Source organism: Gymnogyps californianus, chromosome 3 (assembly GCF_018139145.2).
Source record: "Gymnogyps californianus isolate 813 chromosome 3, ASM1813914v2, whole genome shotgun sequence".
Classification (NCBI taxonomy): Eukaryota; Metazoa; Chordata; class Aves; order Accipitriformes; family Cathartidae; genus Gymnogyps; species Gymnogyps californianus.
Genome location: NC_059473.1, coordinates 38,650,499 through 38,665,117, shown reverse-complemented (window position 1 = coordinate 38,665,117; position 14,619 = coordinate 38,650,499). Strand labels below are relative to the sequence as shown.

The following is a 14,619-nucleotide window of genomic DNA, read 5'->3' as shown; positions in this document are numbered from 1 at the left end:
TAGAAAGTGCTCTTAAAGCTTCTTGGCCAGGTTGCTTTCTTATCCGGTCACCTTCTGAACCAACACCTCCCTCCCAGCCCCACTGAATTTTTTTTTCTCTCTCTCCCCCCCCCCCGAAGTAGAATCATAGAATAGTTTGGGTTGGAAGGGACCTTTAAAGGTCATCTAGTCCAACCCCCCTGCAATGAGCTTGGACATCTTCAACTAGATCAGGTTGCTCAGAGCCACATCCAACCTGACCTTGAATGTTTCTGGTGATGGGGCATCTACCACCTCTCTGGGAAACCCATTCCAGTGTTTCAGCACCCTCATTGTAAAAAGTTTCTTCCTTATCTAGTTTAAATCTACCCTCTTTCAGTTCAAAACCATTACCCCTTGTCCTATTGTAACAGGCCCTGCTAAAAAGTTTGTGCCCGTCTTTCTTATAAGCCCCCTTTAGGTACTGAAAGGCTGCAGTAAGGTCTCCCTGGAGCCTTCTCCAGGCTGAACAACCCCAACTCTCTCAGCCTGTCCTCATAGGAGAGGTGTTCCATCCCTCTGATCATTTTTGTGGCCCTCCTCTGGACCCTCTCCAACAGGTCCTTGTCTTTCCTGTGCTTGGGGCTGCAGAGCTGAATGCAGTACTCCAGGTGGGGTCTCACCAGAGTGGAGCAGAGGGGCAGAATCACCTCCCTCGACCTGCTGGTCACGCTTCTTTTGGTGCAGCCCAGGATACCGTTGGCTTTCTGGGCTGCAAGCGCACATTGCAGGCTCACGTCCAGCTTTTCATCCACCAATACCCCCAAGTCCTTCTCCGCAGGGCTGCTCTCAATCCCTTCATCCCCTAGCCTGTATTGATACCAGGGGTTGCCCCAACCCATGTGCAGGACCCTGCACTTGCCCTTGTTGAACCTCATGAGGTTCACATGGGCCCACTTTTCAGGCTTGTCCAGGTCCCTCTGGATGGCATCCTGTCCCTCAGGCGTGTCAACCGCAGCACTCAGCTTGGTGTCGTCTGCAAACTTGGTGAGGGTGCACTTGATCCCACTGTATATGTGCCGTGGTTTAACCCCAATCAGCAACTAAGCACCATGCAGCCGCTTCCCCCTCCCCCTCCCAGTGGGGTGAGGAGGAGGAAAGGAAAAAAAAGTAAAACTTGTGGGTTGAGATAAGAACAGTTTAATAACTAAAGTAAAATATAATACTAACAATAGTAATAATGAAATATAATAATAATAATAGTAATGAAAAGGAATATAACAAAAAAAGGAGGGGGGGGGGGAGAAAAAAAAAACCCAGTGATGCACAATGCAATTGCTCACCACCCACTGACCGATGCCCAATTAGTTCCCGAGCCGCGATCCGTGCCTCCCGGCCAACTCCCCCCTGTTTATATACTGGACATGACGTTCCATGATATGGAATGTCCCTTTGGCTAGTTCAGGTCAGCTGCCCCAGCTATGCTCCCTCCCAGCTTCTTGCACACCTGCTTGCTGGCAGAGCATGGGAAACTGAAAAGTCCTTGGCTTAAGATAAGTGCTACTTAGCAACAACTAAAACATCAGAGTGTTATCAGCATCATTCTCACACTAAATCCAAAACACAGCACTGTACCAGCTACTAAGAAGAGAGTTAACTCTGTCCCAGCTGAAACCAGGACAATATCCGCCCCTTATTCTATACCATTTACGTTATGCCCAGATCCCACACTTTCCAATACATTTCCAATTAATCACCATCACTTTTCCTGTCTTTTAATATATATGTATAGATATCATTCCCGCGGTCTATGGGCCATCTCTATCAAATGTCTGTTGAGTTCATTCAGTCCATGACTTAGGGCTCCATCTATCGTAACAATCTGTCTGGGCAGGAGGGATGATGCAAAGTCCGCTCAGTCGGCAGAACAGGATTGGGCTTCGGTGTGATGTGGCAGGCAGGTGACATTGGGCGCAGCAGGAGGATGGTGTGTGGTGTCGGATTGTTGCATGCTGAAGTCAGTCCTGGTTCCATCACTACTGCACTTCACTCAGTTTTGTCAAAGTTCATTCTTCATTAATCTAATTCTTACTATAATACTATTAATATAGCATATAACAGTTATAATAATGATGACATACAGTGGCAAGATTATATAGCAATTAATATCATACAATTTAATCTATTGGCTATTGTTACCTAAAATCAAATCCCCTTGAGGCACACATCGGACTTCCCCATCCTTCCGCATCACCCACCAAGTGCACCCAGGTCCTTGAGCAAAAGCAATCCCACGAATGGGTTTGCCTTTGCCTGAGGCAGGAGTAACCCAAACTGTTTTTCCTAGCATATTTTTTATGTGCACTACAGGAACTTTATCCCCTTCTACAGTACGTAAAAGTTCTGATTGGGTGGGGCCAGCTCGATTGACAGATCCTCTAGTGTTGACTAACCAGGTGGCCTTCGCTAGATGTGTATCCCAATGTTTGAAGGTCCCACCACCCATTGCTCTCAATGTAGTCTGTAACAGTCCATTGTATCGCTCGATTTTCCCAGAGGCTGGTGCATGATAGGGGATGTGATACACCCGCTCAATGCCATGCTCTTTGGCCCAGGTGTCTATGAGATTGTTCCGGAAGTGAGTCCCGTTGTCTGACTCAATTCTTTCTGGGGTTCCATGTCGCCATAAGATTTGCTTCTCAAGGCCCAGGATAGTGTTCCGGGCAGTGGCATGGGGCACGGGATATGTTTCCAGCCAGCTGGTTGTTGCTTCCACCATTGTAAGCACGTGGCGCTTGCCTTGACGGGTTTGTGGGAGTGTGATGTAGTCAATCTGCCAGGCCTCCCCATATTTGTATTTCAGCTATCGTCCTCCATACCAAAAAGGCTTTAACCGCTTGGCTTGCAGTGCATGCTGCACTGTTTCACATTCATGGATGACCTGTGCGATAGTGTCCATGGTCAGGTCCACCCCTCGATCGCGAGCCCATCTATATGTTGCATCTCTTCCCTGATGATCTGAGGTGTCATAGGCCCACCGAGCCATAAATAATTCACCCTTATGTTGCCAATCCAGTTCTACCTGAGCCATTTCAATCCTAGCAGCCTTGTCTACCTGTTGGTTGTTTTGATGTTCTTCAGTGGCCCGACTCTTAGGTACGTGGGCATTTACATGACGTACTTTCACAACCAGGTTCTCTAGCTGGGCAGCAATATCTTGCCACAATACAGCAGCCCAGATGGGTTTACCTCTGCATTGCCAGTTACTCCGCTTCCATTGCTGCAACCACCCCCACAGAGCATTTGCCACCATCCATGAGTCAGTACAGAGATAAAGTATTGGCCATTTTTCTCGTTCAGCAATGTCTAAAGCCAGCTGGATGGCTTTCACCTCTGCAAACTGACTCGGTTCACCTTCTCCTTCTGCAGTTTCTGCAACTTGTCGTATAGGACTCTATACAGCCGCCTTCCACCTCCGATGCTTTCCTACAATGCGACAGGACCCATCAGTGAACAGGGCATATTGCCTCTCATTTTCTGGCAGTTTATTATACAGTGGGGCCTCTTCAGCATGCGTTACCTCCTCCTCTGGCAATATTCCAAAATCTTTGCCTTCTGGCCAGTCTGTGATCACCTTCAAAATTCCTGGGCGACTGGGGTTTCCTACTCGACTTCGTTGTGTGATCAACCCACTTACCCCACGTAGCATCAGTCACATGATGTGTAGAAGGGACCTTCCCTTTGAACATCCAGCCCAGCACCGGCAGTCGGGGTGCTAATAGGAGCTGTGTTTCAGTACCAACCACTTCTGAAGCAGCTCGAACTCCTTCATATGCTGCTAATATCTCCTTTTCAGTTGGAGTATAGCGGGCCTCAGATCCTCTATATCCCCGACTCCAAAACCCTAGAGGTCGACCTCGGGTCTCCCCGGGTGCTTTCTGCCAGAGGCTCCAGGTAGGGCCATTCTCCCCGGCTGCGGTGTAGAGCACATTTTTAACATCTGGTCCTGCCTGGACTGGCCCAAGGGCTACTGCATGAACTGTCTCCCGTTTAATCTGTTCAAAGGCTTGTTGTTGCTCAGGGCCCCATTTAAAATCGTTCTTCTTCCGGGTCACTTGATAGAGAGGGCTTACAATCATACTATAATTTGGAATATGCATTCTCCAAAAACCTACAACACCTAAGAAAGCTTGCGCTTCCTGTTTACTAGTCAGTGGGGACATAGCTGCTATTTTGTTGATCACATCCATTGGGATGTGACGACGTCCATCTTGCCATTTTATTCCTAAAAACTGAATCTCCTGTGCGGGTCCCTTCACCTTACTCTGTTTCATGGCAAAACCGGCTTTCAGAAGGATTTGGATTATTTTCTCCCCTTTCTCAAAAACTTCTTCTGCTGTGTTGCCCCATACGATGATGTCATCAATGTACTGCAGTTGTTCTGGAGCTTCACCTTTTTCCAGTGCATTTTGGATTAGTCCATGGCAAATGGTGGGGCTGTGTTTCCACCCCTGGGGCAGACGATTCCAAGTATACTGGACGCCCCTCCAAGTGAAAGCAAACTGTGGCCGGCACTCTGCTGCCAAAGGGATTGAGAAAAATGCATTGGCAATATCAATTGTGGCGTACCGCTTGGCTGCTTTTGACTCCAGTTCATATTGAAGTTCTAGCATGTCTGGCACAGCAGCACTCAGTGGTGGCGTGACTTCATTCAGGCCACGATAGTCCACTGTTAGTCTCCATTCTCCATTAGACTTTCGCACTGGCCAAATGGGGCTGTTAAAGGGTGAGCGAGTCCTGCTGATCGCTCCTTGGCTCTCCAGTTGACGAATCAGCGTATGGATGGGAATCAGGGAGTCTCGGTTGGTGCGATATTGCCGCCGGTGCACCCTTGTGGTAGCGATTGGCACCTGTTGTTCTTCGACCCTCAGCAACCCCACAACCGAAGGGTCAACAGAGAGTCCGGGCAAGGTGGACAACTGTTCAATTCCCTCTGTCTCCAAGGCAGCTATACCAAAGGCCCACCGGTACCCCTTTGGGTCCTTGAAATACCCTCTCCTGAGATAATCTATGCCAAGAATGCATGGAGCCTCCGGACCAGTCACAATGGGGTGTTTTTGCCACTCATTCCCAGTTAGGCTTATTTCAGCCTCCAATACAGTTAACTGTTGAGATCCCCCTGTCACCCCAGAAATACAAATAGGTTCTACCCCTTTATGGCTTGATGGCATTAGAGTACACTGTGCACCGGTATCTACTAGAGCTTTATACTCCTGTGGATCTGATGTGCCAGGCCATCGAATCCACACAGTCCAGTAAACCCGGTTGTTCCTCTCCTCCGCCTGGCTGGAGGCAGGGCCCCTCTAGTACTGGTCATAGGATTCTCCACTCACTTGTTATAAAAATGGATTAGAATTCCTTTTCATAGAATCAGGAGTAAGATCAGCCCTTCCACTGTCGGCCACACCGCTCACAGTGCTCACTGGAGGCTGAAGCAACCATTTTCCTGGAAGAACCCTCATTTGTAGTTGTTTTTCCTCGCAATTCCCGTACCTGTGCATCTAGGACCAAGGTAGGTTTTCCATCCCACTTCCTCATATCCTCTCCGTGGTCAAGCAGGTAAAACCACAGGGTACCCCGTGGTATATACCTTCTCTCTCTTCTTTCCTGCCCAGAAGAATACCTTCTCCTAATAGCTGAGGTATTGGTCCGTACAGGTGGGCGGCCAAACTTATCCTCAAATCGCTGGAACTCTTGGGACCATTTCTCGGCTAGTATGTCTGGCAGTTTCTCCACAGCCGTGACGAGGGAGGAAGTGAGACTTTCTTCGTATTGCCGAAGTCGGCGAGCCAATTCATCTTCTGTTGGTCCCTCCTCGTCTTTCCAGTCCACTACTGCCAATGCACTGGCATACGATGATGGTGCACTTCGTACAAACTTCTGCCACATAGGTCGTGCACATTGGACTTCATCTGGATCTGTGGGTAACTGCCCATCGTCTGGGTCATAATAAACCATCTCCCGCATGGCTAATTCCCTCAGGTACTGGATACCTCTCTCCATGGTGGTCCACTTGCCTGGGTGACATACAACATCTTCCTTGAAGGGGTACCTTTCCCTCACGCCCGATAGAAGTCGCCTCCAGAGGCTGAGGGCTTGTGTCTTTTTCCCAATCACCTTGTCAATGCCCCCTTCCCTAGAAAGGGATCCCAATTGCTTGGCTTCCTTACCCTCTAATTCCAAGCTACTTGCCCCATTATCCCAGCATCGGAGCAGCCAGGTGATAATGTGCTCGCCTGGATGACGGCTGAAGTCTTTTCGCATATCTCGCAGCTCACTCGGGGGATAGTGACCGGGTGATTATCTCCGGTTCTGCCTCTTCCTCCTGTTCTCGTGATGGCCCTGCTTCACCTTCATCCTTCGCTAAGCGAACTGATTTTTTTGTATATTTCCTCTTCTGTATAGGGGCGATTGATATTGGCACCGGTTGATTCTCTAATTCAGCTGCATCATCCATCGCCAAGGTTTGAGTAGCCACAGTGCCTGTTGCTGGGGTTTGAGTAGCCACAGTGCCTGTTGCTGGGGTTTGAGTAGCCACAGTGCCTGTTGCTGGGGTTTGAGTAGCCACAGTGCTTGTCATAGGGATTAGAGTAGCTGCAGTAGCTGTCGCCAGAGTTTGAGTAGCCACACTGCTTGTCGCTGGGGTTTGAGTAGCCGCAGTACCTGTTGCCAGAGTTTGAGTAGCTGCAGTGTCTGTCACCAGGGTTGGAGTAGCTGCAGTTGTGGGAGCTGATCTCTGGGTGGTATTTTTAAATAGTTGTTTAACCCTAGGCAAGATCTGAATCACATTCAGGAACAGGCTGATTCCTAGCAATAGGACCATGCTAAGTTCAACATCCCAAGGATATTCAAAATTTACAAACTCCTTCAATGCTATTGTAATTAATCTGGCAGAGAAAGGGAAGATGTGGGAAGATGTCTCCCCAATAGGTTGGCTCCCCGAGGAGAAAAGGTAGAAAGTGCAGTTATTAATATTCTCTAGGAGATAGCACCCAAAGTACGGAGATCTCTCCCCCACAGATGGGTTCCCAGAGGAGAAAAGGTAAAAGGTACAATTATTAATAGTCTCCCATAGGCGGCTCCCGAAGTACAGAGGTGACAACAATGCCGAGTACAAACACCCGATTAGTTTCACGGCTTGCACTTCTATCATATCATAAACCAGTGTTACAAACAACAACAACGTGATAACTCTAGCCCGGTTCCCACAGATGATAAACAGCACAACAGGGAGCATATACTGCAAGTAGGGCATTACATAACGCAACTTCAAGAACCACACCACCAACTTTGAGAGCAAAAGAACCCACATTGTAACCAGTAACTATCAAACCAATGCAATGAATACTTATAACAAGTTTGTTTTAACACACTCTGATCAGATCCGTCGTTATCTCAACCCTTCGTGCCCCACGTTGGGTGCCAAAAAGGCTGTCGTGGTTTAACCCCAGCCAGCAACTCAGCACCACGCAGCCGCTTCCTCCTCCCCCCTCCCAGTGGGGTGAGGAGGAGGAAAGGAAAAAAAGGTAAAACTTGTGGGTTGAGATAAGAACAGTTTAATAACTAAAGTAAAATATAATACTAACAATAGTAATAATGAAATATAATAATAATAATAGTAATGAAAAGGAATATAACAAAAAAAGGAGGGGCGGGGGGGGAGAAAAAAACCCCAGTGATGCACAGTGCAATTGCTCACCGCCTGCTGACCGATGCCAGAGCCGCGATCCGCGCCTCCCGGCCAACTCCCCCCTGTTTATATTCTGGACATGACGTTCCATGGTATGGAATACCCCTTTGGCTAGGTCAGGTCAGCTGCCCCGGCTCTGCTCCCTCCCAGCTTCTTGCACACCTGCTTGCTGGCAGAGCATGGGAAACTGAAAAGTCCTTGGCTTAAGATAAGTGCTACTTAGCAACAACTAAAACATCAGAGTGTTATCAACAGTATTCTCACACTAAATCCAAAACACAGCACTGTACCAGCTACTAAGAAGAGAGTTAACTCTGTCCCAGTCGAAACCAGGACAATATGTCATTGATGAAGATACTAAACAGTACTGGTCCCAATATGGACCCCTGAGGGACGCCACTTGTCACCGATCTCCATCTGGACATTGAGCCGTTGACCACTACCCTCTGGATGTGACCATCCAACCAGTTCCTCATCCACCGAACAGTCCACCCATCAAATCCGTATCTCTCCAATTTAGAGAGAAGGATGTTGTGGGGGACCGTGTTAAAGGCCTTACAGAAGTTCAGATAGACGACATCCGTAACTCTTCCCTTGTCCACTGATATAGTCAGTCCATTGTAGAAGGCCACTAGGTTGGTCAGACAGGACTTGCCCTTGGTGAAGCCATGCTGGCTGTCTTGAATCACCCCCGTGTCCTCCATGTGCCTTAGCGTAGCTTCTAGGAGGATCTGTTCCATGATCTTCCCAGGCACAGAGGTGAGGCTGACAGGTCAGTAGTTCTCAGGGTCCTCCTTTTGACCCTTTTTAAAAATGGGTGCAATGTTCCCCTTATTCCAGTCACCAGGGACTTCACCTGACTGCCATGACTTTTCAAAGTCGTGGCAGTAGAACTGTTTTGGTGCAAATCATGTATACCTTCTTTATTCCAGCGCTGCTGCCCAGAACCTAGTAAGAGGATTCCCTCCTGGAGTGGCCGTCCCATCTGGATGGAAAAGATGGTGCTTTGCAGAGTGAAGGTTCCGCACACCTTTGCTGTTCACTCTTACACTCGTCCCACCATATGCCAGTATTGCAAACGACTGCTCAAGGGCCTTTTTCGCCAAGGAATGCAGTGTAAAGGTAAACATTTAATTTTCTGCTGGAGTGATACGTTTCAGTGTAGGTCTTGTATTTAAAACTGATTTCAACTTAGGTTTTGATTGCGAGAAGGTTATATACTGTTAAATGGGGAGGTACAATTTTTGAAAAATTGCGTATTTTTGAGAGGATTACAGCAGCCCTCATTTTCATTTTAGTAGACTGTGCATTGTACATTTTTCTGAAAAATAAGATTTAATCACATGGAGATTGGGAACACCTTAATTCTCGCTAAAGAATTTGTAAGTTTTCATTATATTATTCTAGTACAGAATACTGGTTATTATCTTTTGGAAAAATTTTATACAGGTAGATGCCTTTCCTGAAGTAGCTTAGACTTCATCAGCTACGTGGTTTTTATTTAGCATATGTTAAGATGCATGACTTCAGTTCTCAGACTCTTCTGTGCAGTTCCCAGGGCATAACTATGGCATTGTGATCTTCTTCCGGCTCTTTATTGCTGGATAGTGCAGATCTGTCAGCTTTGTTGCAGGAAAGAAAACTGTAGTGATGAATCATAAACATTAATATGGAAAGGACTTTCCATTTCTCTCATGTGAGTTTGTCAAACGTGAGTACCAAAGGTCAACATTTTGAAAGAGGTTGCTTAATACATTTTCAATTTCCTTTAGTAGAGGAGAGCAAAAATTGTAAGCTTATAGCTGTGTTAACTTTCTTTTGACTAAAAATACTGCTGTCTCATGTAAGTAAGGAAATAGTTTTATCTTTCATTTCTGTTTTAAGTCTGCATCCTGAACTGGTTTTGATTTTTTTTTTTTTTCAGTCAGTGTGTCTCTTGGATACATGTAATACATAAATAATGAAGCCTGAAAAAGATGCTTTGCAGTTCTAACATATAGATGCTACTGACCATATACAGTTGTTGTGACTGTATATCCAGCTGAACAAATGGGGCTACCACATCAGTTTCAGGGAACCGAATGACACTGGATAAAAATAGCATTTATTTATGGAAAACAAGCCTAGAGAAATGTTATGTATATGCACAGGACAGAAATAAGTATATTAATAGGCCTCCATTTATGCAGTATGATCCTATACATATTTTTAATATATCAGGGATTGATATCGAACAAATATTTTCATACTGCTTTCTCCTACAGTTTCTTAAGGTTTCCCACCGACTTCCTTGTGCACATTCCCAAAGGTTGGGGTCTTTCAACAGTCCCATGTTCCTGAGTACCCGTAAGAGCCCTGGATTTCTTGAATTCATCCAGGCTTCTACTTGGACTCTGAGGATGATCTTTGGGATGCTAAGGCTATATTTGTGGTAATAAATTAATGTGCGCAGGAACATTCCTGGACACTGAAGTCAACTGGGACAAAATGACCCATGCTCATGAGCAAGTTTTCTTAGCATCCCAGCCTGGGTGGCTGTATGCAGACTGCCTGTTGGGAACAGTTTCATGGGATGCTCTGATTTATGAACTAGACCTGGGAACTGTTTGGGATTGTGCTAATGCTGTGGGCCAAAAGCATGCTAGGGGATGTTTCTAACTGTTTACTAGACTGGAGAGTTGCATTGCAGTACTCAAGAATGTTTCTGGATATAGTTTAATTTATTAGGATTGACTCACTCTTAGTCTGTCTAGTTCCCTGGTAGGATTTAAATGTCTCTGTTTCTTCTAGCCCCCTTCAAACTAGTGAGGTAACCATATTCCATAATACGGACTGAAAACACTGCTATAGAAAGGACAGTTCATTAGTCTCCTAGGATGCTTCCTCGTAGGCACTCAGAAGCTGAACGGGATTGTATTTTGCTCCAGGGTTTGGCTTCTCTGCTACTAAAAATGGGGAGATAATGATTTTTCTCTTGTCTGGGCTTAAAAGGAAAGCACAGCGAGCTTTCTTTGGATAGCAGAAAGGGGCTAAATTATCAGTTGGAAAACAGTTGTGGGGGCAGTAGGGAGTTTTGAAATTCATGATGTTGATACAGAGTTGAAAATTACAACAATGCTGCTAATAAAGGAAATTCCTGTTAATACCACTAATGTTGTATGCTGGACTTTGTTCAGTAGGCTGCATCTGATACCTCGGATGCAGAAATGGCACACATCCAGGTTAGATTCCATCTCCACATCAGGCCAGATCTGGACATAACATTATTCTGTCTGCACTGTGTCAGCAGGCAGAAATGGAGCTTCAGTGTTCAGCCAAATCTGTAATCTGAATGATAGGGGAACTGAACTTTGGGATTTACTGCAGAGCATATTTGTTCTGTGATATAGGTGTGTGATACTAGAGGCTCTGATGGCTGCAAGTCTTAGGCAACAGGTGGGGAAAAATGATAGAGATGAGACATTTAAATCATATAGCAATGAAAAAAAGGATGTGGAACAGATGAGAGGATGGGAAAAATTACATCATAATGGAAAAAATAACTACAGAGAAAGCTAGAGAAGTAGAAAACTGTTTTGTACTGGAAGGGGAAGTGCTGACATAATAAATAGTGGTGGGGCAAATCAACATGTGACATCAGGACAAGATTGTTAATTTCCTTCTGGAGGTGACCTCATTGGCACTGTCTTCAGTTACATGCAAATGTGTGAATCTGAACTGAAGCTTGTGATGGAAGTAGTGAATGATAGAATGTTAATGTCTGAGTAGGAGCAAGATTCTGGTATCATGGGCTTATTTATCTTCTATTTTAGATTGCAGATTCAACTGTCACAAGCGCTGTGCGTCTAAAGTACCTAGAGACTGTCTTGGAGAGGTGATTTTCAATGGAGGTAAGATCAGAAACATGCTTTCAAATACTGACGGATCTTTGGAGGCTTAAGAAGATGCATTAGCTTTTGGTTCCCTCATCTTTGAATATTTTACACCTTTTTATTTTATCTTCCCCTTTTTTTCACCTGAGATTGCTGACAATTAAAAAGATTCACTGTAAAACTTATACTCTGGTGACTTTAATTTTACTTAGTCAGTCTTGGCAAGTACAGTGTGCTTTGCTTGAGATTTGCTCAAGGGAAATAAAAATCAAGAAGCGTTCTCAATGTACAAAAATTAGATGTCTGTTGTGATCAGTCTGCTCATTGTTCACCATGAAATACGTATTTTTAAATGTTAATATCTGAAGACAAGTACCATTTTTTGTCACTTTCTCATATCCATGATTTTTAGTGGCCAGAGTTAGCCCAGCAGTTTGAGGTAAAAGAGAAAGGAAAAAAACCAAGCCAAACCAAATCAAAAAACCCCACTCTAATTTTTTGAAACCTCAATTAAGTAGGACTATTTTCTGAATAGACCTTACAGAGTTGAAAGGGGAAGGTGGGGAACAGTATGTGGAAGAAAGTTTAGAGTCTTATTTTTATAAGTTTTAGACCAGTGTTAAGCTGATGAAGTATGAGATGGATGAGCAGACAGTGAGGTGGATTGAAAGCTGGCTGAATGGATGGGCCTAGAGGGTGGTGATCAGTGGCATGAAGTCTAGTTGGAGGCTGGTAACTAGTGGTGTACCCCAGGGGCCGATACTGGGTCCAGTCCTGTTCAACATCTTCATTAGTGATCTGGATGATGGCTCAGAGCGTACCCTCAGCAAGTTTGCTGATGACTGGGAGAACTGGCTGTTATGCCGGAGGGTTGTACTGCCATCCAGAGAGACTTTGACAGGCTGGAGACATGGGCTCACGAGTGTTGTTGGACCAGATGACCTCCACAGGTCCCCTCCAACTTCAGCCATTCTGTGGTTGTGTTGCCCAAAATCTTGGTCCTTGGCACACTTATTTTTGAGGGGAATAAAATTGATGACATGCAGCAGATCACACCAAACTGTACAACCTGATTTAGAGGCCTGGGCAGCAGCCCTGTTAGCCAATGGGTCTGTTGCCGTTGCACAACGTATCCCATCCATTCATGCTTGCCTTCTCCAGCTCCAAGGCTCTTGCCTGGGTCTTTAGATTGGTGGCCATGAACAATAGTGTGCAACATGTTGTTGCTGCAGCCTGCTTTCACCACCCTTGTGATGCTAAGGTTCTAGGGCACACAGTTTGGGAACTAAGATTTCATACAATTCTTCTGTGGACATAAAGAGTTGTTTATTTTTTGTTCTTTCTCCCACCCTTAAATTGAGCTCTCCTCAGACCGAGAAAAAAAAAAAGGCTACAGATGAAGGTATTTGTGTGTCTTAATTCTTAGTTTTCCAAAGTGCAAGTTGTTCAGCTTTTGGAAACTTTAAACTTCTGCCAGCAGAGAGTCAGATGTGAATAAGATCTGTTCTGTTTTTGTCTTTTCCTCCAATACCACAACCCCCCTTTTCTCTCTTGCTTTTGCTATTATGGGCTACAAGGGCAGCGAGAACAGAGTTGGGTTTCTGTTGACGGAGAATTTCATTTGCACAGGAGTAATTCTCTGGGTCATCTCTAGCCATCGAAAGGTTATTTTGTACTGGTTACTTGTGGAACAGAATTGCTTAATGAGATTTAGGTTTAGACCTTAAGCTTTTCACCCCGTTTCTTTCAGTATGATTCTTGTTCTAGTTGAGCCTCTCTTTCCTTGGCATTTAGCAAAACCAAATTGATAATGTTTATTAGCATACTCTGCATCATTTAGCAAAAACTTGAGGATTTTGTTTATTCTGATTGTACTTTTATGTTTACTTGCATGAACGTGAACTGAAGAAGAAATTTTGTGGATTTTTTTGGGTTTTCCTTGGCTTTTTTAGTTGTGTATTTGAAATAATATCTGAATCCTGTGTTGTTTCCAGAACCTGCTAGCCCAGGCCAGGACTTGGACATGCCAATGGAAGTTGATAGCAGTGAAATGAACAGTGATGGTAGTCGAGGTCTAGATGATGCTGAAGAGCCCTCTCCTCCAGAGGACAAAATTTTCTTTATGGATCCATCTGACCTTGATGCAGACAAAGATGAGGAAGCTGTCAAAACCATCAGGTAAGTCATAAGGTGGATTTCTTTGCTCAGGATGTACTTTCCTCAATATTGTGAGTAAAACATTTCTGATTAGCCCAGTTTTACTGCTTAACGTGTTGTTCTTTCATTTCTGTTTGTTTTTTTTTGACTTGAAAATGCTTTGTAAAGTTATCCTGTCTCAAGAAAATCTGAAACATAAATAAATTAAAATAATATAGTCTCTTCTAATTGGAAAAAGTGCTGTGCTATGACTGTTATCTAAGAAATAAAACCAGATTATCAAAACATGGTAAAATTTATGGCTTAACATGGCTAAGACATGACTAAGGTCTTTGTGACTTTAGCCTAATTTAGTTACTGTTACACATGTGTTGATTTAAAAGGAATTACTCGAGATGTTTTAATATTCACATCACAATCTATATGCATTTTAGACAGAAGTTTGCTTTATTTATCTTGAATGTGATTTTTCTGAAGTCTTCTATCTGATAACTGTTACATAGTTCCTTTAATCAAGTTTGGTCTTGTTACTTTCTGTATTATTCTGAATAGTGTCATCCTGATTTTCTTAAGTCATTCTTAATAACATAAGAGCAGTTGTATTAGGTCAAACTAAAGGTCATTTTAGCTCAGGGCTTAATAGCAAATATGTGAGGAAGAGCATATAGTGATACCTTCCCAACTTTCAGTAATTTATAGCTCAAGGACTTCCTGAGTTGGAATTAGCATCTTTTTTGTGTTCCACCTCTAAGTAGGATTTGTCCGTTTACTTCTAATCTGATTCGAAGCAATTGAAGTTTTTGGCATGTACAGCATCCTGTGGCAGCCAATTCTACAGTGTAACTATGTGCTGTGTTGAAGCATCCTTACATTTTTGGTTTT

General features: G+C 44.5%; 1 protein-coding gene across 2 annotated transcripts in view; it reads left to right on the top strand.

Annotated features, from left to right (window-relative positions):
• The window catches only part of PRKD3 (protein kinase D3), a 55,729-nt gene that overhangs the window by 20,332 nt on the left and 20,778 nt on the right, over positions 1-14,619 (top strand). For both annotated transcript variants that reach the window (XM_050895128.1, XM_050895127.1), the window contains exons 6-8: positions 8,641-8,830; positions 11,521-11,598; positions 13,575-13,758. In XM_050895128.1, the coding sequence (XP_050751085.1) occupies positions 8,641-8,830; positions 11,521-11,598; positions 13,575-13,758 (452 nt within the window). The remainder of the gene's footprint in view (positions 1-8,640; positions 8,831-11,520; positions 11,599-13,574; positions 13,759-14,619) is intronic.